Source organism: Diorhabda carinulata, chromosome 1 (assembly GCF_026250575.1).
Source record: "Diorhabda carinulata isolate Delta chromosome 1, icDioCari1.1, whole genome shotgun sequence".
NCBI classification, from domain to species: domain Eukaryota; kingdom Metazoa; phylum Arthropoda; class Insecta; order Coleoptera; family Chrysomelidae; genus Diorhabda; species Diorhabda carinulata.
The window spans coordinates 28,486,247-28,510,699 of NC_079460.1; the positions used below are offsets into that span (position 1 = coordinate 28,486,247).

The window sequence follows — 24,453 nt, forward strand, 5'->3', positions numbered from 1 at the left end:
ATTTTATATTCTCGATTCGTATAAAAGTTGTGAAAGAAAAGTCCTGCGGTAATTTAAGAAAGTTCACAACTGAACTCGAAATTACAAGTGCATGCACATAACTGTACAGTCAGACATCAAATAAAAAAATAATTTTTAATATTTAGTCCGCATAGGACTTTTGCAGTTAAAGTAGGAACCCGTTTTGTAATTAAAATATTATGCTTGGTCGCTTCGTTATACATTTCAATCAGACGCTTTCTGTCACAGCGCGTTACCTCCTTCAGAATTTCGTAAATATACGAAAAGATCATTATAATTATTTAGTCTTTGTATAAAAAATATTCACTTTCTGCTCCAGAGTTTACTAGGGACTGAATTAAAATGTAATTGTCTATGCAAAATTATTTATTAATTATATTTGAAAGTACTTAGTTAAAATACGATATATTTACACAACAGTGATTAGCAGAATTGCAAACTTTCAATTTATATGATATAGACTTATGGCTTCGTAATAATATTAAACAAGAAGAATTTTGAACTAAGTAGTCAAGCGATATCGAGATAAGAGGTGGATTTGGCTCGTCTTGAAAGACCCCTACAGTCGATTGTTGTTTAGTTTTGAGTTCATATGCATATATCCATGATTCGTCGCCTGTTACTATCTTTTAGACTAGACGTCTATTGAAGCACCGTGATTGAATTTTTTCAGCATCCCTTTTGACCAAACGAGCTTTTTGACAGCCAAATGTTATGCATTATGATTGTATTCGAATGGAGCTAATGTCCAAGTATGCCTCTATCTCACGATATGTCGCATGATGATCTTGCAATAGCAGTTTACGCACAGCATCGATGTTTTCTGGCACAACAGCCGATTTTGGAAGACCTTCACGAAATTCATAATGCAGCGAGTGACGACCATGACTGAATTCGGAACAAAAAGTATATACACGGATTCGGAAAACCAGCGTAACCCGGTGGCTAGAGATGGTCCTTGTTCACCAAAATTCGAAGCGAGTTGATCGGCACACTGCTGTTGGTTTAATTCACGTCTGAAATTATAGAAAATCATCGCACACAAATTTTCGCCATTTTATTGCATTTTTCGACCAAGATGAATGTTTCAAGTATCTGTAAACAAGTCAAATAGCACGTTCTGAGTATGTTCACCATTAAAAATGTCAAACTTTGACATATTCACATCAGTGTCGCCATATCCCATATATATATATATATATATATATATATATATATATATATATATATATATATATATATATATATATATATATACAGAAACGTCTACTTGTTATTGTTGAAAATAGTGCTTCAGAAATGTTATAGGGAATGTTTAAAATTTCGCCTAGATTGCAAAAGTAAGTTTTGAATATGTCAGTCTGGAGTATATATTTTTTTTAAAACTGCAGTGAAAGTTACATAGCACTTTTTGTTAGAAGTTACTCATATAGCTAAAAATATTTGACATTTTTTCTTCTCTCTTGTTTTTGTTACACTAATAAAGATACACTACAAAGAATATTTTATACTAGTAAAATCATACAGGTGAATAAATTTTCTTCTTCATAGTCATGAAAATTTTAAAATTGTGACTTTTTTCCCCTGACGAAAGTAATCTTAAAACATTTTGACCATTCTTCTTGGCCATTTCGTCTACAGTATATTTTTTGGCAATTATATTTGTATCTAAGACATCTATTAATTCGTTCTAGAATCTCGTGTATGTCTGCTTTGGAAGAATATTTATTCGGAATTTTACAAATTTGTCTTAAACGATCTAACACAATTAAACTGTTTGTTTGTAGTGCTGGTACTAGTTTTTTTAAACAAAACTCGAAAAGGGTCACTTAAATAAACTGGTGGTAATCTTAAGAGCTATCCTTAACATGCTTCGAACTTAATATTAATGCATCATTCACTCAAACTTTTAAAGTTTTAGTAAATGAATTTATTAGAAAATATCGAACAGAAATATTAAATAGTGTAACAATAATAACTAACACTTTTTATAAAATTGTTGATATAAAATTATAAAAACTATAGACTGAGCGTTTGAAAAAATTATCAGAAATATATATATATATATATATATATATATATATATATATATATATATATATATATATATATATATATATATATATATGTATGTATATCAAAAGAAGTAGATTCACGGGTTGAGTCGCATTGCAATTTTTAAAAATTCTCAACGTTACGGCTCATTGGTAAGAAGTAAACCACTTTTGACACTAACACATTCATTGCTGCTCTTGAGCTATCTGGGGAGCTAGTCGCCTGGAGCTTGTGATTATAAGGGAACTATTAGCGCGCGTGAGAAGTATATTATTGGTAGGAGGGGTAATAAATGTTTGGTGATCGGCTGCACGGAGGGCTTTAGAGGAAATGCTGTTGTTGGCAAGTGTTATTGGAGCGAAGTGGCAATTTGGCATCTTCTGCATCCACTTTTCCACTTCGCTCCAAGTATGTAGGAGAACTTGAAAAATTAGCAGAATAATTTACATTTTCAATTCATGTTAATACTGTCTGATCCCTTTCAATAGTTTAACATTGAACAAGATATTACGCCACTCACTGAATTAGAAAATCTAGAATTATCTTATCAGGAATGACTCATCTATTCTGTCATTGCCTTATTAACGTCAGAAAAGCAGAATTCACAAGGTGCCAAATCTGGGAGAAACATGGATACAGGAAGTCTTTTACTAGACAATAATCTCGCAAATAAAAAGAGACTTGCGCATTGTTTTAATGGAGGAGAAATCCGTTAATCTATGAATCAGATTCTGCCTTTGCACATTATGCCGCAATACCTCCTCGGAAAATTATATTTGGTAGCCGATCGCTGTTTGCCCACTTTTTACATATTTTCTTTTATTTTTTCTTACAGTTTCTTGTTCTCAACAAATTCATTCCTACTTTTAAGTTGCTCATATAATTCCTAAACAGTCTTATTATATTACATTATGAATGTTGTTGCGTTGTTTGATTCATGTTTGAGATTAACGAGGGTTACTACGTAAGTTTTGGGATATCCTCCTCCTCCCCTGGCCTATGATCCCTACATGAGCCTTAGTCCAGATAAATGTTACATTTATATTTAAAGATCTATTGAAATATGAGTTTTTTATGTTGAAAATTACATTGTTTTTGAAATGTTTGAAGGGGGAGTCCTGAAAAGCTTCCAGAACTGATTTGGAGTCGGATATAATTACAATGCCTTTTGTTTTTTGTTTCAAACACTATGTTAGTGCTTTTTCTATAGCAAGAGCTTCTGCGGTAAATATTGAACATATATTTTGTAATCGGCAGTGAAATGCTATATCATTATTAGAGTTATAGAACGCTAAACCTGTTCCATCGTCACTCCTCGAACCATCTGTGTAAATAATTGTGTGATCTTCAAATTTATTCAATATGGTTTCCATGAGTGCATTATTTAATGAAGGTATGTCGGTGTATTCAGGAAAGATTATATTTGGCGTGAAAAAGATAATCTCAAATTTGCATCTATAAATTGGATATATTTCATTATTTAGGATATATATAGTATTTTGGGTATCAAAAAAAGCATCAGCTAGTGGCGGAGAGTTTTTTTATCCAAAATTTGTTGGTAAGATTTTGAATATTTAAATTAGCTATGTTTGAAAATAGAAATGAATTAAATGCTCTGTATTTAATGATTTGTTTACGAGCTAAATAAACCCTTCTAACTTTCAGTGGAAGCTCTTGTGCTTCCGCCAGAATTGCTTGACATGGGGAAGATTTCATAACGCCTAAACGCCATATTCTCAGGGCTTTGTACTGGATTCTGTCGAGAATGAATAAGTTTGTGTTAGAGGTTGATCCATATAACGTGCAACCATAATCAATGAGCGAGCGTACATAAGCCCTGTAAAAGACAAGTGAGATGCCTGCATTAGCTCCCCATTTTGTTTTAGAAACAGTTCGAAGAAGATTCAAATCTTTCTCACATTTATCCTTCACAAATCTAACATGATTAGACCAAAGCAGGTTTTTGTCTAGGACAATGCCTAGATATTTATAATAATCCACTATAGGAAAGGAGGTTTTATTGATTATTATTGTGTCTGCAAGATGAAGCCGGTGTCTCGTAAAGCACAAAACCGCCGATTTCTCTAGTGCAAGACTAAAACCAAGATTGTATAACTAACCATCCTTTGATACAGTATACTGCATGATGGAGCTTCCTCACGCATCGCTCATAAGTATTATGGGAGATGTATATGCACATATTTTTATATTGTCGTCCATAATGTCATGCAACTCTGTGGTATAGATATTAAAAAGAATAGGGCTAAGAATAGAACCTTGAGATAAACCATTATTTACTATTATAGGGACATGTAATACATTACTGTTATCACGAATAAATATCTTACGGTTTTTAAAGAGTTCCAAAATGTTAGCACATACCTTTTTGTTTATACCCATCATATTCATTTTAGAGAATAGGATGTTGAGATTTACAACATCGTAGGCTCCTTTGAGGTCAATAAAGAGACATAACAAGTATTCGTTCTTAGAAAAGGATAATGGGATATCTGAGACAAGTTGTGCTACTAGAGCGTCTACAGTTTCTTGACCTCTACGAAAACCATATTGACTTTTGGGTGCCAAGGAGATACTTTCTATAAAAATCTCCAGCCGATTCTTAATTAAACGTTCAAAAGTCTTTGTTATTCATGAGAGTAAAGATATAGGTGGTCGAAAATATGTCGGTGAATCGGGTTTTTTATTGAGTTTTAGTATTAACGTTATAATAATTTCTTTCAATTTATCTGAATAATCTTGTTCAAGCCACCAACTATTATATATATCTAGAAGAAATATTTTGGCTCTTTCAGAAATATTATATATCATTTTGTATGTGAAACTATCTATATCGGGAGCAGTATTTCGAGACGTTTTTATTGCAGTATATGCAGCTCTACTATAATAAATGCTTTTCCTAGGAATTCCGATTTTGACTGAAATGAAAAATTATAATTTTCTGATGATAAAAATGGAGAGCTTAAAACTGATGGCGGAGCTAAGGAGTTTAACATTTGATCTATCAATTCTGGAGTTAAGTTTGATTTTTTAGTTTGGTGATATTTATTATTAATACATTTAACTTTGTTTCATATTTTAGACAAAGGAGTACTTTTATTTAAATTATAATTCAATATTCCAGCCACATTGTTTCTGTTTTTTCTTGAATATTAATGTTACTTTGGCGGCAACATTTTTATAATATAGATAGTTCTCTAAATTAGCCAGACGTTTATATTTATTCAAATACTTTTTTCCGTTCTATAGATGCTGATGAACAGGTAGCATCCCACCAGTATGATCTAGGATGAAACTGTTTGTGAGTTTTTTTTATGGGCATCGCTTGATTTGCGGAAGTGGACATTAGTTCAAAGAATAATGATAGTTTGTCCTCATTTGAAGACAAATTTTGATCACAAGACTTAAGTTTTGATTCAAGAATATTTTTGAAAAGGTGCCAGTCTTCACGAGAGTCTATCCATTTAGTTGAAGGGTTGATTAGAGTATACAAAGACACGGTTTGCAATTCCATAATTATTGGGTAGTGGTCCGATCACATTGTATCATCAAATACTTCCCAGTGTATTTTACTTGCTAGAAAAGGGGTTGTTATGGTTAAATCAACTGCTGATTTATATTGATTCGGTGGGGTTACTCTAGTGGGAATACCGTCATTGAGTACCACTAGATCTAAATTGTCTACCACGTCGGCTAACATTATTCCTTGTGGAGTATCCGGATGAGGACTCCACATACTGAAATATGTATTAAAATCTCCACAGAAGATTGTAGTCAAATGGAATTGTTGAAATAATTCTTCCCAATCTTTATTATTCCCATAAACATTAGGTGGTTTCTATATTGACACAAAGGTGAGATTGCAGTTAGTTAATTCTACTGCACAAACTTCGATGTTTTCATTGAAATAGTTTTTTACTTCTAATTGCTTACAGATATTTGAATTTTTAATAAGAATTCCGAGACCGCCATAACCGTCACCTCAACATTTTTTAAGAAGTTTTAATAACCTTTCAAATGAATTGTACTTTGTGGTTTCAACCATAATTCTGATAAAAGAATAATATCGATATTCTTGTCGTTTAGAAATTTTTCGAGGCTACCTTTGTTTTGAAGTAAGGATCGAATGTTCCATTGGAGAATTTTCATATTTTGATTAATACTCATTATCACTATTAATACTTATGTAATCCATACTATTCTCATAATTTGCATCTACCTTGTTGAATGTATTGCCTCTATTATAAAATATTGAATATAGATGATCTTTAATCTTAATTTCATTGGTTGATTCTGGTTTTTGTATTAATTCATAAATAAATGAGGTAATTTGGACTATAATTTGATTGGAGTTGGGAGTAGTATTATATAAGGATGAAATGGGAGGTGGGACAGATTTGTTGGTCATGTTGGAATGATTTTCATTGGAATTAGATGAAGTGGGTTGTGAGGCCTGTGCAGGTTGGTGATAGTGGAGGGGAGATGCATTTTTTTTCTTGGATATTTTGGAGTTAATTTTAACCGAGGAGTTTGGAATTTTGGGTTTTCTGAGGAGGTTATTCGCACCTCTAAATGACACTTCTGGAAAATTCTCATCATTTTTCAATAATTCGAATCTATTATATGTGGCTATTTTTGCATTAGATGGGTGTTCTACTACAAACTTAGCTTCTTTGAATATTGTATTCTGGTGGGCCATTGTTTTTTTTAATATTATATTGCTTGATATACTCTGGGCAGTTTCTAGAAATAGAGGTGTGATCTGACGTGTTACAAAATAAGCATAATATATCTGATTCGCATTTTTTATTCTCATCATTTTCGTCATGTTGGTTAGTGCATGTTTGACAACGTTTTTTACTTTTACATTGTGTTGACGTGAGACCATAACGCAAACACTTGTAACATTGCACCACAGGGTGTACATATGGCTCTACATTAAATCTTAAGTTAATTTTGACTGTGTCTGGAATTTTGTTGCCTAAAAAGGTGACAATTACCCGTCTTTTCATACGTTTCACTTTAACAACTGGCCTATCAGATTCAATTTGTTTTTAAAAAATTTTCTGAGAAAAAAGTATCGACCATTCGAATGACTCCTTTTTTTGCGTAAAGAATTTAGGTATAAATGCGATTAGATTATTTTTCATCAAATTATGGTTGATTAAAGAATTAGCAATATGATATGATTTGAATTCTATTCTGACTCTTTTCATACCTATGGATTTGATATCAAAAATATCATTTTTAAATTCTAATGATTCCCTCAAAAAATAGCCTACTTTGATAGGAAATAACCTGCCTAAGTTCTTATCTACATGTTCAAGATAAACGAAATAAGGTCCTTTGTCAGTGTTTTAATATTTATTGTTAAAATCATATATCTGTTGAGATTCACTGAAATTTTTATCGGGCGGCCCCTGTGGGTCGCCCTTGGGATCGGACATTTATTTGATTCGAAAAATTAAAATTCTATTTGATAAAATTGAAAAATATAAACTAATTAGATAGGCGTACTTATCTTTTAGAGTAAAAACTACTAAACACTTTATTTGGCAGCAACACTATGTTAACGATCTTATTCGTAGTAGTGTTAGAACTCGACTGTTTCTGTATCTGTACTATCGTCATCTTAATTTAATTTTTTTTATCTTCAATCCACATTATATTCTCAATTCTATAACTCATTCACACTCATTATTAGCTAGTTTCATTGGTCCATGAATTTTCCTAGTTATTGTCCTTTCACATATCTTCAGTTGTTGTTCATCCGTGTTTGTTAGTATCATAGTTTCCACCACGTATGTAATTACTAGTTTTATCGCAATCTATTAAACTTGAGTAATTATTTTTCAACAAGTGACATTTATGTAGTTTGCATATAATAGTAAAATCGGGAGTTAATAAAGCAACATTTAATACATATACATATTTATTAAATAATTGGCAGTAGGTGATACCATATTTACCGACTTATTCAATACATATAACATACAATCTATTCCTAGACTTATTCACATTCAAAATAGTTATGTTGGTTATCCAAAAAAATATGTGTTGCTGATTTGTATTTCTAAACCCAATGATAATAAAAATACAAAATGAATCTTCAGTTCAGAATATATTGCAACTTTGGTGTTTGAACCACGATTTAGTTATTTTACTCATAATAATAACTATTACTACAGAAAATCAAATCAATACCTAAATAAAATTTCTCTCCTTTTAGGTAATAGGCGTTAAATCAAATCTGTTAAAATTTTGAAAATCTACATATCCATTCCAATACAAGTATAGTCATTACTATATATAAAAGACAATATCATCATCCACTTTTTTTGATAAAAATATATTTAAATTTCATCAATTTCCTGTAAGATTATGTCCGAGGAGTGACAAAAAATGACGCTCAATTACAGTTATAATAAATATAATCTAAAATCTGTGAGTATCTTGTATCTTGTTAGACAACACACAATTACTCAGGAAAAAAATGTTAATACATACTTAATATGCCATACAAATGCAAATTTCAGGTAAGGTGATTGAACATGAACGCTTATTGGAAAAAATGTAATAAAATATATATCCTAGAAAATAATCTAGAATAGGTTCCAGAATTAGGATTATATAATCTTCAAATAAAAAACTTAGTTTATAGCGGTGAATTGATTCAAGATACATTTTATGAATAACTTAAGTTTTAGTAGTTTCTACACGAAATTGTTCTGTTATTACATTTCAAGTAAATTGTGTAGAAAAAAAGAGATCTTAATTAACAAAAATACCGAATTCAAAAACTATCAGATAGGAAGATCGTTATCGTTTTCATCAGATTTAAATAAAACTCTGGCAGTTCAAAGATATCAACAAACCAAAATCGTAAATACTCTATTATGATGAATTATTTTTGGTATAATGGTTTCTATCATATACAGAACATACCTATATTTACTTTTTCCAAACTTGAGGACAACTGATCATTTTTTCTCGGTGAAAAAAGAATTTTCAGAATTTGTTGATCAAAGTGTATAAGATTGTATTTACAACAAATATAAGTTTAATATTGGAGTCACTGGCAAATTTGTTCCTCATAAATTATACTAACTAAATTATAATAACATCTAAATAGATCTTATGAACCTCTATCTCCCTTTTGGAATAGATTATAGGCACTATGAACATTTATAAAATTTATCAACTTTTTAAAAGATTTGATGGCCATTTTCATAAATAAACTAAGCCTATAAATTTTTTCATACGCTTCTATCTTTCAGTATTTTGTAATAAGACTTGGTAAAATTCTCCTTTGGTTAGATATTGCTAATGAAAATGGAAAGAAAATGTGAAAAGTATAACAAACTGAATATAAGCCGATGTAATAAAATTTAAGAAACAGAACTGTTTAAAAAATCTTAATATAGCACTAAAAAAATAGACTATGATATAAGTAATTATAACAACATAATGACAAAAATTGTAATGAATTTAAAACTATAACAGAAAACATAAAATAGAAATAAGCACAAGAATATCACCAATAAATAATGTACAGAGTAAACAATACAATTATTTTTCAAAAATCGTCGCGCTATGATTGTTTCCAAATATTTTTTCTATATAATTCGTAGCTTCAATTATTTTCACAAACATTGAGACTGTAAATTCATAGTCAGATTGTTGATATGGTTGGTTAGAATTTTAGTTTATGTTTATAATATAGACTGACCTACTTGACAATATTCGTCCCAAACTGAATTATCCTATAGATTGTCTCAGTATCATTCACAACTTACTATAAAGAGTATCTCAGGTATAGATACACTGATGGTAAAACTACAGTCGATGAGTTATCAACATTTTGCTACTTTGAATTTGAATAGAGAAAATAAAGGGACGTATTGTACGTTAGGTGAAGTAATAATTAATTAATCCAGAATCTCACATCGTTTTGTATATGCAAGATGTAAAAATCGAATAAGCAACATTAACATCGACAAAACTTGAAGCTTATTTTGTATAGTAAATAATATTTTTGCTGTAATTTATTTTATTAAATAATCTGGTAAATTCCATGCAACCCTTTATGGTAAGGTAAGGTACCATGAACTGTCGATAAAATTATGTACTACAATCTTGATTTAAATAAACATTGTGAAACTATCGATAGGCAGCATTACTTACTAATTATTATTTTTAATAGACAAAAATATTGGGATATTTTCAAGCTACTGTCTTCACATCATAAAGCACAAAGAAATCTACGTATCTTCGAAACACAGAAAATAGAGACAATACTAAGAATTAAAAAAAAACTTTTTATACTGTATCATTCTAGACTATCATCCTTGCAAAGGCGTAATCCCAAATTGTGAAATAATAATAATAAAATAACTAGTTCACACTAGAAAGATATTTCCTTGCTCTTGGAGCGTTATCTATTCATTGATTTATAATATGAATATCAACTTTTTAAATCTTCCACAGTTATATTTTCGCGGAGATGCAACTAAAAACCAGAGTATGCAGTTCATAATCTTCTACATATTCCTTAAACAGTCAACTTTGACCGAGAAGAATCCAGGCTAACAAATATACCATTACTCTAAATAGGCGTTAGGAAGAGTATATAATCAACAAAAACAACTAAAAGTGCTTAGTAAAAGTAAGTCTTATTATCAACATAAATTCATTGCGTGTGATAAAAACCCAGATTAAATAATGTACTACCATTCATAGATAGAAGTTATTTGGAACACTTTTCAATACATTCCGCATTAAAACTAGTCAGAGATGTTGTTGCTTTTATGAACTATATATTCCAACATTTAACTTGCACATATTCTGTAAATGTTGACAAAATGTTTTCCAATAAATAAACTTTTATACAATCAAAGAATTTCCAATTCCAAACATAAATGAAAAGGCGTTATTAATTAAGAATCCATGGCAAACATCTTCAGAAATAATGATGCATATTATGATTTGATTGTTCTAGTGAGGTAAACTAATATGTAATTAAACTAAAAAGGAAATTGGATAACTTTTATTATAACGAAAATCATATTGTTATAAGGGTTGTAACATAAAACTCAAAAGTAAACGTGACAATATATAAATCAATGAATAAACAAGAGATAAAACAATAAATATAAAACCACAAAAAAAAAAACATTTTCTTTTTAAGATTCCGTCATTTTTCGACCACATCAATGATAATTGGAAAAATAATGAAGAAGTAAAAGCCTTATCATCATAAAGCGCATAAATATATTAAACTGGCTAAATGCGTTTCAATAAAATAAAAACTTACATTGTTCAACATAACTTTTAGTTTACTCTGTACATCTCACACAAATAAATGGTCACAACTGGTGTAAAGGATACAATATAATTTTGTCAATAAGCCAACCTTACAAACACTTGCCACAAAAGTTGCAGACACTATTACAATAAGACTTAAAAACGAAATGAAATTATACTAATTTAAAACAGTGTTAGAACTATCACAAAACTGAAGGTGAAATTCAAAATATGTTACATTAAATATCTCGGAACACTTTTGATACATATTTAAATAAAAGGTTTTGCTAATAAAGAAACACAAAAGTATGTTTTAGTGTCAACATAACCGATATGAAATAAAAATAAAACTTAAAATGCCAATGTTTTATTCTTATAAAAACCTTCAAAATTATGACAAATATTCTAAAAAATGTTTGTAATTTTGTGACAAGAATTCATTGAATGGTTAACTTAGATAAAAGTGGCAGTAGAAACACTTGTACGCAAAAAATATTATGAATAAAGTAAATTATTTAATGAGTAACTTAACTATACTGCTACCATGTATGCCCTAATTCTGAAAAAACTCCAAACTGGAAATACTCAGTATTATTAATTTACCTAAATGTCTAAAAATGATCTAAGACTATATACAAAAGTTGTACTAAATTTTTTCAATTATATCTAGGTTATATGTACATTTTATATTATAAATAATATACAATTTTTATACATGAATAAATTAAATGCAATAATTTAGAAGCAATACGAGATGAATCTTGTTAAAGGCAGTGATAATGAATACAATTGTACATCATTCGCTTATACAGGGTGGCCCAAATATTTGGAAACCCTTAATACCACTTTCAGTATTTGTACTATCGATCAACATGACTGGAACTTTTATAACGTTTATTAGACGCACATGTAACAATGGTTTAACATCATGTAAGTTGAAATGGAAAGTATTATTAAAGGTAACAAGTCAGAACCTTGATTTTTTAGGTATACTAAACACAAATCATGGAAATCGCAGTGTGAAAAAAAATTAATCAACAATTGGAAACAAAAATAAGAAAAAATTATTGAGGATAATTTGCATTATTACTGAAAACGTATAGTTTAGTTTAGGCATAAATTAAGTCATTGAGTTTCTATTTTGAAAATTGAAAATCAATTATTTTTAAATTATTTGTCTGTAAAATGTTGTGAAAAAGTAGTTTGTTACAGTTAAAATGACTAATAGTTGAGTGATAGATTAAATACTCCTTATATACACATCGCCTATGTTTTTCATGTAGCACATGTTTGGGCCCCCGATTTTGGTCAGCCATCCCCTATATTGTGAACAGTCTCGATTCGTAGTAAATTTTTTGCAAATTTCTTCAACTTGCTAGTAGAGGTATAGAAGAGAAGGTTCCGAATATAAATTTTAGTTCAATTTCTAATATATTATTGACTTTAGCTGTCAACTTGAATTTATATAAAAAACCACCATCTTTCCTTGGAAATTGTATGAAGATTACCAATACGAAAGGCTTTTATCGGGTTTAAAAACTAGCTTCAATCTTCTTCTATTCAGTTTATTATTTTTCAAATTGTTTCATTCTTTAATAATAATAACAATAAAACAGTAAAAAACTTATAATGATAGTTAGAACGGTGTGTACTTGGGGAGTCTTAAATCTGTGTATGAATCAAGAGTATGTATGTATGACATGTATTATCAATTTTATAGTTATAGTGTATAAACTTTATAGAAGATTGTCTCATAAAAAATGTTAATATGAAACTAAGTTGGACGTCTGTAGAATAAGATTTCCATTATTTATCGTCCATGCAATAATATATAAACTAGTTAAAAACATCAATGATTAACTTTCGATTTCAAATAATATGATTTCAATATCTACATGATTACATAACTTTAAACAACGAACAAATATGATCGGTTAAACCAAAAAAATATTTTTGGCGGGATGTGAGAAACATATACATGAAACTAATTAAAAGTTACCAAAATTTTGGACTCGCCTGATAGTTGAAATTAATTATACCAATTAAATTAATGTTTTTTCTAAATTTAACATTGAACACAAAATTGCAGTCGTTGTCTTGCACCCAAGAATTAACGTTGGTGCATTTTAAAATTACAGTCTGCCTTATTTATGACCATAGAAGTAAACCAACAAAAGCGTGAAAGTCTACAGTACATTTTTTCAATAAAAACAGACCATTGCTTGATACTTCAATACGATGTTTATATAGCTCACCCAATATATGGCAGTAATCAGATTTTAAAAAAATTGAAGCCAGGTACATATTTATTCTAAAACTAATATTTTCCAATGTAAAAGATTCGTGAGTAATAATAATTGGGATCCTAGAATTCAGCTTAAAGGTAATTATGAGATGTTTTAACATGATATTTGATTTTTCATCTTCCTATTTCTTTTTTAATGAAATTCTTTATATTTAAATTGAAAATTCTTTTTTTATTTAAAATTGAATTCAATAAATATTAAGATTTGAAACCATTGCATTTCATATATCATATTGAACAATATCCAGTAGAAAATTTCACCATTCAATTTAACAATTGAACTAGTTTCGTCATTTTTCATTAGAAGAACATAAAAAATTCCATAAAATCTTAAAGCTGAGGAATCTTCTTGTCAAAGAAGTTGTTCAATTAACAAACAAATATAATAGCTAGAAAAAATTCTTGAGTAAGGTAAAATTATTTCCCTTAAATAAATACTACATACATATGCCAATTATGAAAGGTCTATTTGGTTAATAACGATTTTAAAAACAGTAATATCTACTTTGGCAGTGTATAAATTGATAAAGTCTATATTCTTAGTATAATTTTTCAGTGCTGCCAAAATTGGTGGTCGAACCATAAATGTAGGAAAGTTCGATCTTGCATTGTTGCATCTCAATCCTATTTTAAAGATTTATAACACAAACGGAGATTAAAAAAAATATAAGTAGTCGGTTTGTAAAAATGTAAAACGCGTGGAAATGCTGTATGAAATAGTATAGGCGTCTTTATCTCATAAATAGGATAGTGGTATAAGAGTGAAATATATATCTTTTGTATTCGTATTCTTATTATTGAAAATTTCAAATCTACATACTCACAAATATAAAAATTTTCTGTAGACGAAATGGCATAAACTAAAGAAATTGCAGTATTTAGATTGCGAATTAAATCCCATAAAATGAATCAGTGAAAAGACAAGTGGCATGAAACATTTAAAAGTTTGGAAGCACAACATTACTTGCAAGAAGCCTGTAAAATAGTTTCTACTGAAAACTGGAATAAATGCGTCAATCACGTTCTGAAAAAAGAACAGAAAACGTGACACTTAGAAAACCGGATTCAGAAAAACATCGAACCATTATTTTTACTGAATGGTATTGACGAACCTGATGAAGGTTAGACGGAAATTCATGTGTTATTCTCGTAAATCTACTATTCGAGTTTTCTATTTTACACGTATAACATGTTAACATGTACATGTTAACACTTACTAACATTAGTTCCAAACTTTGAAACTTGATTATTCATTATTGAGGTATTCAGAGATTTCCTAGTTTGTGACAATAATTAACAATTTATTTTATTTAGTTTTTAGCCTCTCACGACTTAATACGCACGCCTTTTATTATGAGCGATTTTGAATCGCTCATTTTTATGGCTTGACTATAACCAATATACTTAACCTTGAAATGGAACTATTTAAATTTTCATCTACGAACTATATTGTAAATGTACATTAAATATATTTGTCAAAAGCTAAAAGTATGAATTTTTTAATAGAAATGTTAATATTTTCATTTGAAAAGGTTTAATTAGGGAGAATGAAAAATGTAATATTAAATAGTTAGGTAAACGGTTTATTTATAGCAAAAAATCTGTTTGTAGTAGAAGTATAATCACATCCAACAAATTGCGAGTTTTTCGAAAATTTATTATTCTTAGAAAATATCCTAAAAATTGAAAACTGAAACTTCAAGGTAAAATCGAATAGAACAAATCGAAACCACAAATTTATTTGTAGCGATATACAAAAAACCACACAAAAACGAACGGAAAAAAATGTTTTAAAATTTTGGAGGAAAGGGAAGAGGGCATCAGAGGCTACTATGAAAATGGTTGTTGTACTATCACGGCTTGGAATTGTTTTAGTAATAGAAAGTCTAGAAATATTGTGATGTTAACTAAACATATATATGTATGCTATATGTAGAGGTTTTTTTAGTATTGTTCAACTTTTAGTTTATTGAAGAGAGATTTGTTCAATTTCATTATAACTTTTTTTAATATGTCAATCCAAGCTTTTTGAAACTAACTTAATGATAACATTTTTGAAATTAAATCTTCCACCATTGAGTATGAATTACATGCAACTTAACGTTATTTTAAGCTAAATAATTTTTCCAACATTTCCTAAATATACAAGTATACTAATCATTTTAGATTAAATCTTGGACTTTGAATAACTGCAACGATATATTTCAGGAATTTTTTTCAAAATAAATGTGAATTTTAAAAATGGAACCAAATTCAATCCAATTTTTGAATCTACTCTTTTAATAGGGTCCACATTTTGGAATTAGAGGTTTCTAAGGAAATGGATATGGTAAAGCAATATTTGAATCTACTTTTGCAAAGCACAACAAATTGGTCATCATTGTCTGCTACTATTGATATCAAAAGTTTAAAAACGTATCTTGTTTTGAAATGTACTATTTAACATATTCTGGTTAGATAATAAAATAGTGCATTTGCTTACTCACCTAAACCTTAGCCCTGTTACTTCCCTGTATAATATCCAATATCTAGGAAATTAAGTCATCCTCTTACAACTTATGGTGTTCTAGTGAACAGACAGTCTACAAACAAAACCAAGTCAATCAAATATCCAGCTCAATGAAATACCCTGGATGATGAAGAAAATCGAATGGAAAGGTTTTGGTAAAGTGTGTATCTATTTTTTAGCTAACTGCCAATTTAATATAATAGTTATTTATAAAAACCATACAGCATTGCAAATAATGCATATCAGCATAATCAACAACTTACAAATAATTACTTGATGCTTCTGTGACGGAGACATAATATGCCATTTCCTCTTCATATGATATAAGAAATTACACGTTTCTTATCGTGTGGGTGTGATGTTATTTATCTTATGTGAGTAAGTGAACAACACGAATTCTGTTATATTTTCTATTGCAAACTAAAGGTGTAATTATTATATAGGGAAAGACAAGTACATTTAAAAAAATTATTCAATACCCTATGTTGCTCTGAAAAATAATATTTTTCTCTTGTTATTCATCCAGCTATCCACCTATTTCACATTCTTTCATATTTTGTATAACTATTTCTTAATATTATGTTGTGTTGATAAGAAAAATTGTTAAAAGCTATTCAAAATGTGTTTAGACTTATTTTATTAATAATAATAACTATCCCTAAAGACTGCACTGATATAATTGCCCCATCAAAAAAATGTTCACTATTTTTGACCTTATTAAAATTTTAAAATATTAAAATTGTTGTAAATTCAGACTCAATGTGATGGGAAATCAGGCTCCTAATATCACAATATTTACATTATATCAATTGCTATATTTATGCTTATGCTTATGCATAGTTGCAATTACGTGCATTAACTTACAGCTTTTAACAACTATTAAAACTTAAAGCTTCACTATTTTCAATTGAATTGAAATAATAAAGACTTAAAATACTTTAGACTTTCCTGCTTAGCAGTTAAAATAATTTTGGCATTACATGGAATCACAATCATTCCTTTCTTCCTTGGTCCAACTGTCATACCTCCATTCTCTGTAGTAAAACTTCTTTTTGAAGTGGGTATCATGTTTTTTTTTATCTTCGGGATATCTCTGGTACTTTAATAGCGCGGGGTTCAATCTAGTGGGACTTTTTTCAACAGGTACTGGTTCTGGACTAAAGTTTATTGATAAACTATTAGAGCGAACAGGAGAAGAAGGAGAGGGTGTACGAGGAGGGCCCAATTCGTCGGTACCTTGTTCTGAAATAGGTGGAGAGTCAAGGTACGTCTTACTTGTGGGCATTTTAAACAGGGTGGGTTTGGAGTTGGGATTGAGCTTTAGCTGTTGCTTTGTAGGAGCGACTATAGTATTAGGGGGAATATCTCCATGGCCGTGGCCGATGCCAGAGTCTGGTGAGGTATTGCAACTATCATTCCCTTCAGTAGACCTGCGTCGTTTATCTAACTCGGTTGAAGCGAATGCCACCAAACGATCAAAGCCTGAAGATATTCGATCTTGCCATTTCGATTCTTCACTCTCTTCTTCAACTACGTCGACATCTAAAGAAAAAAATTATATTTGAATTAAATTGTAGTTGACGATGTATTATACAGTAAAAGTGATCAAAATATGTAGAAATTGTAATAACTGATCGAATACGGATATATAATTTTTCCAACGTGACAATGTTATATTTCCATGTCAAAATTTTTTCGAAAAACGGACAATTAAACAATAATATGAATAAAAACACTAGCACTTCATTTTAATAGACGTTTAATGCTCTTTCCAATAAAACCCTGGTTTATGATTTAGTATTCGAAAAATGACGCTCTCAACTTACAGAGGTAATTAGATCTTGTCGGCACATTTTAAGAGAACATTAGATGACCCCGTTAACTCTTGAGTAACTCGAATATATCTAATCTATCCTTATAATAATTATTTCTTGATTTTTTCTAATTTGCGAATAAGAAATTTCAAACATGGGATGTGCCTCTCTTTATAAACTGTTCTTTTCAATCTAAATAGTAAAAAAATTTTTTTACCGATTCTGAACACAGCTATAATTCATTTTATAAGTTGATCAATACCAGTAGGTGGTATTTCATGAGCAAAGGATTTAAGATGTTTCCAAAGGAAGAAATATAAAAAATTCTTCCTTCCAGCAAATACACTAAACCCGAGATTTGTCGTTTGACCACTATTGGTCAAGAAGAAAATGTGAGACAGAACATCTGTGGGAAATATCATAGATCCTCTTAAGTCTATTTGAGTTTCTATCTCGTGCGTTATAAGAGGCCAGCAAAGTTTTGTTCAAAAAATGAATGCCCAATAAAAGCATTTTTAAGAATACCAACCCACACATCAACTATTCTATTCTATTACAAATGGTAAATAACTAACATTAGACTTTGGATTTCTTTCAAATAAAGAAATTCCTACTTTCTTGTGCAGTCTTTATCCTATCCATAAATTAAAATAACTTCTTTGTTCAACACTTGTCTAGATTCATTCAAATTATCAACACAAAGATCAACAAGTAGAACTTGCCTTATCAATTCTACCAAATAGATAAAATTTTCTAAACAATTTTACTTTATAGCAGAAGTAGTACAAAGGAATGGATATTTATAGAATTTGTTTCCATTAGTACAGGATTCGAATGGCGCTTCCTACTCTTCTAATTATAGCTATTAGAAGGAAAGAAAATATAAAATGTAGGGAGGTTCTAATTACATTTAGGGCGCTATGTTTGGAAAGTGCTTTTTGGAAAATAATGAGTCAGGAAATATAATTGAACGCCCATCAAAAGGATGTGCCACTTGACCTTAATTTCCATTAAACATTCTAGGAGATTAGAGTACAAGTTATACAAAGATTTATTAGGGTGTCAATGTCCAGTTTGATAAAAGACCAAAATTACGTCAAAAGGTCCCAAATAGATTTTTTAAAAACACCCTATTTATTTGAAATAGGACAAAAATCAAAAAAGGTAATTCAGCAATATATCACTTTTTAAAATATATTACTGATTATATTCAGTTTACTCAAAACATAATTAATATATTCTGTATGATGTTATAATATTGTTTGTAAAAAAATTAGCAATATTTTATACATGAACTGCGTTCGTAAACTGCACTTTCAGCCTTCGTTAGTTATGAAAGCAATGTGTTGAAAATTAAAAACGAGAAGTAATTGCTGATATTTTTGAGTTTGGACTGAATGATATGACGTGGAATCAAGTTGTTATACATTAAATTATAACAAGATAATTATTAATTTGACAACAAGCTTTGATGATATGATACTAAAAAAACGTTTAATGGAAAGCTTCCTCAAATTCTCTCATAATATTAACATCTAAATGCACGGATTATAAATAGAAAATACAAAGGAAATGCTTGTCATACTTGCCTGAACAAATTAAAATATTTTCAAAATGAGATAGCATACTACTTCTATTCACAATTAAAAATTCAATAACAACATCCTCTACATTAGCAAGTATAATTACAATCTATTGAAAATCCTGATCTCGCTATAATTGAGTCCCATTTGAAAAACATGCATCTATTTTATTTCTTTAAAAAGGGAGAAGCGTTTCAATTTACGAAAATAGATGAATAAAACGCATTGTTTGTTTCAAAAATTACAATTAGTCATTTCAATTTCTCATACTCCCTAATCTGTATCAAACTTACCTTAAAAATCCTAGTAACAATAAAATCAACAATACATATTTTTAAGTACTAAATTGACATTGATGATTTTTAGAGGGCATCAACAATTACAAATTAATTTAAATAGAACTAAATTGTAGGCAAAACTCGTTCAATGATAAAATCCCACACTCAATATCTAATAATTGTTCTATGAACTAGAATAATGAGCGACCCTACTCTGCCAATATCCAGGATTTACTCAAAAATAAGAAGAATTGTTGATTGTTGTACTGAAGTGAACAGACTATATTCTGAGCACGTACTGTCCTTCCTTACGTATTAGAAAACCCTTATAAATCAAATTTCTTGCAAGCTGTTTCCGAGATAGCAAGAAACGTTTCATATTGAATGGCATTAGAAATGTTTATTATATGGTACACACAGTAATTAATCATTTTTTACTATTTGTGAGTGGCACTGATTCGGAATTATATTCGGCATTCTTTGTTGTATGAATAAGTAATTGAATTGTATAGGAGCAGAAGACAAAAGCCTCGTAAAACAATGAAAAAGACATTATTTGAAAAGTGATGAAAATAAAATGAAAATATAATTTCAAGATTTTGTTTTCGGTTCCAATGATTTTCATAATTACTACCAAAACATAGGAACTAAATCAAAGTTTCGACTTGAAGAGAAAGCGCAAATACAACTAGCACAACGAAGATATATTTAATAAGCTGCAAGAACACATTTTAATTATGAAAAAATTATTATTAAGATACCAATAAAAACTTGTAACGATACGGCAGCTACAGTGAAGGCGTTATACTTTATTTTCAGGTTAATATGGAATTTAAAAATATTTAATAACATAATATCCAGAATTAAAAATGGCAACATTTAGATGAAAAAAAATTCAAATTGACTGGTTTAAATGAAGATAAAAAAATTAAATTAGCAGCAAACATTTCAAATTAATGAAATGTATAATTGGACAATAATGATAATGTTGACCAACCCACCTGTTAAAGAGTGTATTTATTATACTACATATTTTTATATTTATGATTATCGCAAAAAGTACTTATCAAGAAATATTCTAATTTAGAAAAAAATGAAAAAATTAGAGTTTTTTACTTTTCTAAGGTTACTGCTTTCCGAAATGATTTCTAATTATTCCAAAAATTCAATTTCTCAAAAGAATCTGATTTCTATGGTTGAAACAATGAAAAAGATTGTTCTTGTCCATATTTTTGAATTTTGATAAATTTCACATTACATATAATGTGATCTAGAATTATGTACACTAATTTATATAACTGATAGTATGTCCAAAAATAAGAATATTTTTTCTAGAAATCTGCGGAAGCATTCAAAATGGTAATTTGAGATATTTTTTCCTCAAGTATTTGCCTATACTTTGGAATAATTTATTTCTTATCACCACCTACTCTATCCCATTTGAAAACAGGATAATTTGGGATGTTAAGTGGGTGTTAAGTCTCTTTTTTAAAGATCTTTATTAATTTGAAAATGTGACATAATTATGGATGGCAAAAGGATGTGTCTTTTTAGTTTTATAAAAAGCGAACAAAGAGAAATACTCTTGTTTTTGATTGTACTATCGGCTCTAGTAATTAATATATATAATTCTGGGCCACCTTGTATAATCTCATTGTACATTATACATAAATTTTGGATCTATGTAATGTAAAATCTGAAATTTTTGGCAAAAAATTTAATTTAAGTTATTACATTATGCCATGCAACTTTTCAAATGTTAATCTAAAGCTTTTAAAAACGTTTAAAAAACGACCAATCCATTTATAAAAATAGGTATAATAGTAAGTATTAATACCATCACCAAAATCGATAAAGAAAAACTAAAATTTGCTGCGTTGCTAAATTAAGAAAAAATAGCGCTAAAGCTACTTACCACCAAATTTAATCAGCTTCTAAATCTAGTATGGTAGGGAGTATTATGCATGCGCTAAATTGTGCGCGTGAATAATGTGTGCATGCCTGAATGTGCGCCTCCTATTTAACGCAAACAAACTACAGTAAATATAGTATTTATAACTAAAAGGTGTTATTATACGGAAATAAATTGATTTCCTGCCAAATGGTATATCTTCCATAAATTTTTCTATAATTTTGGTACTAATGCATGGGAATCGTGAACGTTAATTTTCGCGTTATTTCTATTTTTCCTATTTCTATATAAACCATATTACAAAATCCTATGTATGTAAGAATATAATGGATATAATTCAGACAACGCCGAAAATGAGTAAATGCAATAAAAATGATTGAAGATGGAATTATTATCAGAAATTTAATGAAATTGGAGAAAATTTCTTCTTGTAGCCAGAAGAAATTCCATTGTGAAACTTCTACTAACGACTCAACATGTTGCAAAAAGTATCAGCAGCCTCAATATTCCACTCAGTTACATAATAACGCAAGTGTGAAGTAAGCCTTTGAAATAATTGAGGATAGTACACATAGCAAGAAGGAAACGATGAGGAATTTTTTTACGTTGACGCACATTATTCATAATAATGATCCAAACATTATATTGGACTCCGCTACTAAATAAGAACAAGTAATAAGTAATACTAATGAAGAATTGGAATTGATAAAACAAAAACATTTGATACGCCCAGATTAATATCAATTTAAACTCAATACTTAATATCTTCAATTTTTGTGTATTGTTATCTTTATAAAGCGCAAAAATTACATTCTTTTTTTTATTTTTCCTATGAAATTGTAATTGGTTTTCAATTTATAAGTATCTACAAACCTTCACACCAAAATACTACTTCCACTAATGTAATCTAAGCTAAAAGTATAAATAGTTGACATGCATCTATATCACTAAACCCTTCAAGACTGAACTTTAATTTGCAAATTTTTTCTATAATTATTTCAAAAAAACTTTGTTGGTAATTAATAACATAAAAGATAGCAATAAGGTGAACCAGAATTATGTGAATTAATCATAAGGGGGCTATTTTATGTACATTTTTCTAAAACTGCAAAATAAGGGAAATACAACCCTCCACTATGGTGAATTTATTTTTTCTACTAAATAAGTATATTAAAGAATTCATATTTTGGCAGTAATTATAAGACATAAGAATAGTAATTGTATTCATATTATTGCCTAACTCATCCTTTATGAATACAAGGAGTTTTTGGAGGTCTACAGCATGATCAAAAGAGCATGGTTTTTTCTAGAAAAATCTAACGAAACAATTTTGGAAATAATTTCTTTATTATTAAAAATAAAAAAATGTGTTGTGTAATAACTCGCATACCATACAAAACTACCATGTATTCATATTGAGTGCGGTAGATAGTGATATGAATAGTTATTTACGTAACTAGTTATGACAAGAGCGATATTGTTCAACAAGCATAATATTTGTTTTTGCTTATTGAACTATATCCCCCTTTTCATAACGTGTTTAAGTACAACGTTTTATCTAATTCCGAGCTTTTATAATATTTAAAATAATTTTCATTTACAATGAAAATAATGTGGAATCAAATTGTGTTAGAAGTATTGTTACTATGGAAGCAGATCTTGAAGTATTGTTACTATGGAAGCAAACAACAATTTTTCAAAATAAGTTAAAACAAGTTAGAAGTAATTACTTGAAATGTCTTTAGATAGCCAATCAGACTTTCCATTTGAAGTGAGAGAGTCGGCAAATGCTGCAGTGGATAGTTTAATACCTGAAAAATCAAGAAGTAGATACGCCCTGGCCTTCCCAAAATTTCAAAAATGGTGCGATTTGAAAAATATAAAGAACATCAACGAAAAGGTACTACTTGCTTATTTTCCAAATTTAAAAACATCAAAGGCGTCGAGTTTATGGATTACATGTTCACTTTTGAGATCTGAACTCACCGTACGCAAAAATGTCGATATCAAGAAGTTACTATGCTTTTGGCTTGGCTGAAGAGACGGTCAGCAGGATACCATGCCAAAAATCGGAGATTGTGACGAGGGAGAATCTAGAAAGATTTGTAAAAGAGGCTTTCTATTTGCAACAATATGACTCAATTTACGATATGATTATAAATTGTTATTATATAATCTGTTCCTTAGGTCGCAATGATAATAAGGATTGCAGCAGCCTGCAAGAAGGCTGAACTGGCGTTCTTACGAGAAGGAGACGTATTTGATGAAGGCACCTTTTTTAAAATTACAATTCCAAAATGCAAAATACACACTATTCACGAATTTTTGATAACTTCTGGAAATATTGCTGGTTACAATCTTCTTGAGCTCCTCAAAAAGTATAGAAATATTAAACCTCCTTCGGTAAAGCATGACAGATTTTTTGTGGGATATTATAATGGAAATTGTGGAATGGAATCTGTGGGCATGAAAACCATTGGAAAATTACCAACAAAGATTGTTTAGTACCTAGATCTACCTAATATTAAAGGATACATAGGACATTGTTTCAGACGCTCGTCAGCGCCTCTTCTGGCAGACTCAGGAGCGGACATTCTGAAAATAAAGCAACACGTGGGATGGAAATCCAGCAGTGTAGCCGAAGGAAATGTTGAG

General features: G+C 29.5%; 1 protein-coding gene across 3 annotated transcripts in view; it reads right to left on the bottom strand.

Annotated features, from left to right (window-relative positions):
- Positions 1 to 8,008: 8,008 nt before the first annotated feature.
- The window catches only part of LOC130898096 (histone-lysine N-methyltransferase, H3 lysine-79 specific-like), a 69,322-nt gene continuing 52,877 nt past the window's right edge, over positions 8,009 to 24,453 (bottom strand). For 2 of the 3 annotated variants that reach the window (XM_057807177.1, XM_057807249.1), the window contains exon 9: positions 8,009 to 17,753. In XM_057807177.1, coding sequence (XP_057663160.1) covers positions 17,188 to 17,753 — 566 coding nt within the window. In that variant the 3' untranslated portion in view covers positions 8,009 to 17,187. Of the gene's footprint in view, positions 17,754 to 21,801; positions 21,903 to 24,453 lie in introns of all 3 variants that reach the window. The other variant, XR_009059849.1, reaches the window with a different exon arrangement.